The sequence below is a fragment of the Anarrhichthys ocellatus genome, unplaced genomic scaffold, assembly GCF_004355925.1.
Source record: "Anarrhichthys ocellatus isolate YVR2014 unplaced genomic scaffold, GSC_Weel_1.0 scaffold24, whole genome shotgun sequence".
Lineage (NCBI taxonomy): Eukaryota > Metazoa > Chordata > Actinopteri > Perciformes > Anarhichadidae > Anarrhichthys > Anarrhichthys ocellatus.
The window spans coordinates 812617-818629 of record NW_022280054.1 but is presented as its reverse complement, the minus strand read 5'-3'; the positions used below and the strand labels follow the sequence as shown (position 1 = coordinate 818629).

Below are 6013 nucleotides of genomic sequence, written 5' to 3'. Positions count from 1 at the left end.
TGTGTGTGTGTGTGTGTGTGTGTGTGTGTTTAAATGTAAAATTGTTATGGATGAGTCATCAAATGTATTCATATGTATTATTGTTTAATACACTATTAATATGGCAACACTTTCTGGGGTTTCCTTGTAAACTGAAACCTGGTTGCGTTGTCATTTTTATTTGGGAGAAACAGTTGCAGGCTATATATAAACACAACAGAAACAATACACCGACCCTCTGGGTGTTCTGAGAGCATTTGATTCTGCAGATAGCTTTGTTTACATCTTGTCTTTATGGAGATGACCTCTGGTCTCTTCCTTCATGGGATACAAATTAACATGTGAAGTGTAAACAGAAGACTCTGAGGCAGACTTGCACGATGTAGGATGGCGTCAGAAAACGCAGCGCCCGGATTTTAATATGCGACAGGAGAGGATGTGAGATGAAGGAAAAGAAGAAAAAAAGAGGAAAACAAAGAGGGAGTAGAGAGGAAAGGAAACAAGAATAATAGAAAGGAAAGGAGAAGAATGGAGAGGAGAGGAAAGAAAAGGAAATGAGAAGAGAGGAAACAAATAAGAAGAATGGAGAGGAAAGGAGTGGAACTGAGGGGAGGGTTAAGGAAAGGAAATGAGAGGAGAAACAAGTAAAGATTAGTGGAGAGGAAATAAACAAACAACAAACAGCTGTCCAAGTAGCTTCAGATGTCTTTATTTTCTTAACATTGCAACATTGTGTTGCTATCATGTATAAATTAAACACAAATTTAGGTGAACTGGGAAAAAAAGCCTCTCATAGAGCTCTTCAAACTTGGTACAGGAAATATCTGGGCCTATACACCTACTGACAACTGAATATAAATGACACAAACTGGGGACAGTATGAAAGCACTTTCAGGTAGAAAAACAAAGAACACGTTATGTGTTATTTATGGACACAAGAGAACACAGATATCAATATTCATGATAAGTTTGGTAATTGACATTGTAACCAGCCAAGCATTTACCAATGTATTTAAATATATAACAAAGTATAAATAAAGGGGATCATGATTGGACTGTAATCAGTTAGCTCTGGATCCATCTTAAGCACACAACTAAATGCAATGCTCATCACAAGATGAGCATTGCATTTACAACTACGACACACTACGACTCATCCTCTCTCCGGTTCATCTCTATAGATCCACTATAGGTGAAGAAGACGGCTTTTGCTCTCGGCAGGCAAACAGTTCTGCTTTGAGTTCAGAGGCTGTCGATTAAGTAAAGCTACAACATTAACAAAGCCGTGCCTAAAATGCAAAGGTGTGCCGTATCAATATTTGCTCATGCTCAGTGCTGAGCACACCTTCCTGATGTACCAACATCAAGAGATAAAGAGAGGGCTATGCCATTACTTTATGAGTAAATCGTTTAATTCCACAACTGATCCCTGATCATGACACTTTTAGATTCATTGCATAGCTTGGGCTTTTCTTATCAACTCTTCCTTAAAAGATCAGCAAACTTAAAATGTGCATTGTACCATGCCAGCTAGCATTACAGTGCATAAAGGCAACTAAAAAGCTGATAAACACATACGCACACATGCTTAAAGGGGCACTCCACCAATTGTACAGCTTGTAAAATAGTTGTATAATGTCTTCTTTGGAGCTGAAGAGAGCTTTCCTAAGGTGGTGTCTAAAATCACTGCCTTGATCACTTGTTTACTACTCCTTAGATAAAAACACTCAATAGTTGACTCTGTAGTGAGCAGTACATTTATAATTCGGAAACTTATGAATCATCGTCATTTTGCGTCATTGACAGCTGTAGAATCACACAATGATAATTTTCATATCTATTAAATGCGATGCATTGCATTATGTGATTGATAGACAGACAGTACATTTTCTTGCTCCACTTTTGGAACATTTAGGGCATTAAATAGTCCATAAATCACCTACTCTGAATTCAGACACATAGATATAATATAAAACAGCACAGAGTAAATTCAGTGCACTATATAATAAATAGTGATGTCTGAAAAATAATCCAAATTTGGAGTTTAAAAGATGTGGGTATATTAATCAATTAGGGAGGGTCTACACAGAAATACCCTATCAAGTTGTATTATGGGAAATATAAATATTATGGGATCCAGTGATTTGGGTTTTGCTTTTTTAGGATATCTTCTTCCCTGCTGCTCTCGTTTTCATTTGTCTGCAACAAGTTTTTTTTATGGACGTGACACAAAATTTTCGGAAAATGCCCCTTTAAAGACTGTAGCTTAAAAGCCATGACGGAAACAACAGCATCTAGCAGTATTTTGTTGTGAGAGAAGCATGCAAATGTGCAATCCATGTATGACCCTATCATGCAAAACCCAGAGGTGGTATGCACTCACACAGGACATGTGGTCAGACAGACAAAAACAAATAAGACAAACAACATTTCACAAAATGTTTCACAGCGAGGGTGTGAAAGTAATGTACAGTCGTGTATCTAATACCATGGGGTAAGGCCACAGGGTTTGGGATGTACAGAAGATAGTAAGGCTCTGATTTCCAGATCATCTCATTAAGAGCTTCTTGTTTTCAGTCTTGATTAGCAGCGGCAATGGAACCGCTGTGGTTCGGGACAAACGTGGTGTAAAGAGGGCCTCAAAGTTCACTGGGAGATAAGAAGTTGAGTTATACGAAAATTGTTTGGAGACTCGGGATAATCCACCCCGTCGCTGCTTCTTTTTCCTCCAAATTCTCTCCGACTTTTAGCTCATGAGCGCCATGGTGCTCTCAGGCTGGCCGCCAAAGAGCCCGGAGAAAAACTCCAGTGCGAGTCGCAGGTGAATGGGCACAAAGACATACGAGGTGTAGACCACCATGCCGATGACGGAGAAGAGGATGGAGTTGAAGATTGACTTTTCCCAGGGCTCCAGGACATAGATGCCGGTGATGAGCAGGTACTGGTAGTACAGCCAGGCCAGGTACTCCCTAAAGTTCTTGAAGTTCATCTTGCAAGCTGGACAGAAGGTAAAGAAAAAATAGTCTATGTTTATCAATAAGGAGGTGTGGAAGGGAATTAGGAGCACACCTTTGGCCCTCCAAACCCACAGCAGGCCTCATGGATCTAATAGGATTCATGTGCGTGGGACAGAGAAACACCCAAGAAATTAAATCCCGGGGTCCCACATGAATACATAACAGTCACCCTTGACACACATGCATGTGTTGTTATCACACACATGGGACACTTACAAATAGACCTATACGTTTCTGCTCCTGGAGGGTAATGAGCAACGGTTTCCACCATAGAACATGCACTTTAATAACAGAAGGACGAAATAACATTCCCTTGTTTTAAAGGTCTGTTTGCATGGGTTATGGTGTTTGTAATTAGTATATTAAATATTATAATATATTATAAGTTAAACCTTTTTTCAAATATCTGATTTAAAAATATAAATCTTTTGTTTATTTGAAGCTTTGCATAGCCGCAGGCATAAACAGATCCGCCACAATTGGGTAAGGGGCGGAGTCAACAGGTGCGCTGCACGAACAGGTGCACTCACCTCGAAAAACAGGAGAAGTCCCAAATAGCTTTACAGTCTACTCCACAGGATGCACACAAATTAACCTCCTTAACATAAATACCACAGTAAAGCTGTTGTACTGAAGTTACAACAACCAAAACACATATGTGAAGGCCTAGCGCCCTGTGATGACCAGCAGGATATTAATTAATTTAATTAATTTAATAAGTTCGGCCCAGAAAATATCAAAATAACTTAAAAAGTTAAATTCCTGTTATAAATGTATAATTAATAACTATTTCCACATAGCAATGCTACGTTTCATCACCATTCCTGTTAATTGACACTTTTTAACAGACACAATATTAGAGAGGGTATATCAGCTACTGAGCGCTCCCTGTAGCCTGCATTGTGTAGAACCGAATCCATATATTGAGACTCACCTAAGCAGCCGACGACAGATCCCTGGATATCTATACTGGTGGAGGTAATTACTGGCGCCCGCGTCCCGCTGCTGCTCCGCTGCTTTGTGTAAACCAGTTTGCCGCTGGCGTATATGTAGCATAATGACACCACACCCACTGGGCCTACTCGTGCTGACACTCACGGCTCACCTGGCTCACAGATCATGCAGGTGGAGTGACCGAGGACTATAACGTACAGGCCGGTGTGTGTGTTTGTGTGGGTGTGTGTTTGTGTGGGTGTGTGTGTTTACGCAGCTGAAAGAAAAACAGTCCTCGCATCAGAGGCACCGCAGCAGTCGGTGTCTAGGTTGCAGTGCTAAGTCAGCTGATTTCTTGTGCTTCATTTTTAAACTTGCTTCAGTCCGTGTCGCATCCTCGTGCGGATCTGTGCCACCATGCTGCAGCCCGACACTGCGCCGCAGTACCACCTCTGACGTAGCAGCAGCAGCAGGAGGAGGACGCTGGAAAAACGAGCCGAGACAGCGCAACCCTGGTATGCACTTAAACCGTAGCGATGTAAGTTCATAAACAGCATATATTGTGCAAATACGAGATCGTACACGGAACGTAAAAGACATTCCGACAGTTTAATATTCAGCTGCAGTCTTTGCACAGTTCAGTTACCTTAATAAACGATGCGTAACCGTTCGCCAACAGCCCTGCTGTGTTTACTTTAGGTAAATACACAAAAAGAAAATTCAACACGCTATAGACATCTGGATCCACTTTCATGATAACAATATTTTGTAGGCTGCAGTGTTTCAATAACGCTCTGTTCTTTTGTCTTCATACATCTAGTCGATGAGTTTGTGCATTTTGGAGACAGGCGCTGAATCTGTAACCGTATTACGCACCAACCACAGATTGACTAACGCGTTTGTCTTATAAAACCACCCAAAGTCTACATGCACACTCAGACACAAAACATGTATATATTTAGGCAAGCATGAAACAAGGGCTGAGAAAGCGTTAAACGTGAATAACCTGAACCTTAAACAAGGACCGCCAATAGAAGAAGAAAAAACGCACAACCCAAAAAAAGCCGAAAAAGTACTTCAAGTACAACTTGAGAAGTTGTCCCTTTTGTTTTAGGACAATCAGTTCGGGAAATCTTATCTCCTATCTGCTGAAGGTTTGCTGACATGCTCAATTCATGCACTTGACAGGACTTTGTATAATAGATGTGTAAACACGGGCAGTGCCACCTTGGTGCACGGGTTGCGTATGGATACACTGCGATTTTGTCTGCGTCACATGGATGAGGACTGGTTCATAATGCCAGAAATGTTGCATGAATAACATTTTCCCCTTGCAGAGATTTAATAGGCTAACTCTGTTTAGTATACATATTTACATAAACCATCCTGAAGTGCTCCGCTACATCCCAGATCCCAGAGGTCTTCTTATGCTGAGAGAAAATGGTTCTGTAATAGTAGAAATTAGGTCAGGGGGGCTTAGAGGCAAAAGCATTTGGGTAACAAGGGCTCAGTTTGTGCACCAGCAAAGGTGGCGAGAAAATCAGGTCAACAGGAGGTGGCTCAGAAAAAAAGAAGCAGCCCCATTCTTGGTTGGTGTTGCCCAAAAGCACACACACAAACACACAGAGGGGATTCACCTCATTCACTTTCCCAAGTAGATCTGATTACCATTAACAGCAAGCTCAGGTTTGTGAAAAACAAGACTGGGCCGCCGCCTCCTCCTCCTCTTCAAGTTCTAATGTGAGACAAGTGACACAGAATAATACAACCTGGGACACACACGTTCCTCCAGTGTCTTAGATCACCTAAAAGCTTCAAATCTGTAGTTCTGAACAGCCACGCCACTAATTTTATGTTAAAATGTATATATACTTTTCTCCCAAAGGGTTTTTAAGGCAAACTGCTTCACACAATGTACTCTCCACCTTTTGTTCTAATAGAGTCCTAGTATTCTGTTAGAACCGAGATATATGGGAAATTACAATTACTTTTCATAAGACTTTTTTGATATTGCTTATAAAATGCTTCTTTTTTTTTTTTTTTTTCTTACATAAAGAATTGTATGCAGTGCATTCAATTTGTAT

General features: G+C 40.8%; 1 protein-coding gene across 1 annotated transcript; it reads right to left on the bottom strand.

The window, feature by feature from the left end:
• Positions 1-2320: 2320 nt before the first annotated feature.
• sptssb (serine palmitoyltransferase, small subunit B) lies at positions 2321-4404 on the bottom strand. The gene is made up of 2 exons (XM_031861080.1): positions 3931-4404; positions 2321-2976 (listed from the first exon to the last, which is right to left on the bottom strand). Exon 2 carries the CDS (start codon positions 2966-2968, stop codon positions 2726-2728), a length of 243 nt encoding a protein of 80 aa, XP_031716940.1. The 5' UTR covers positions 2969-2976; positions 3931-4404; the 3' UTR covers positions 2321-2725.
• Between the last annotated feature and the right edge of the window lie 1609 nt (positions 4405-6013).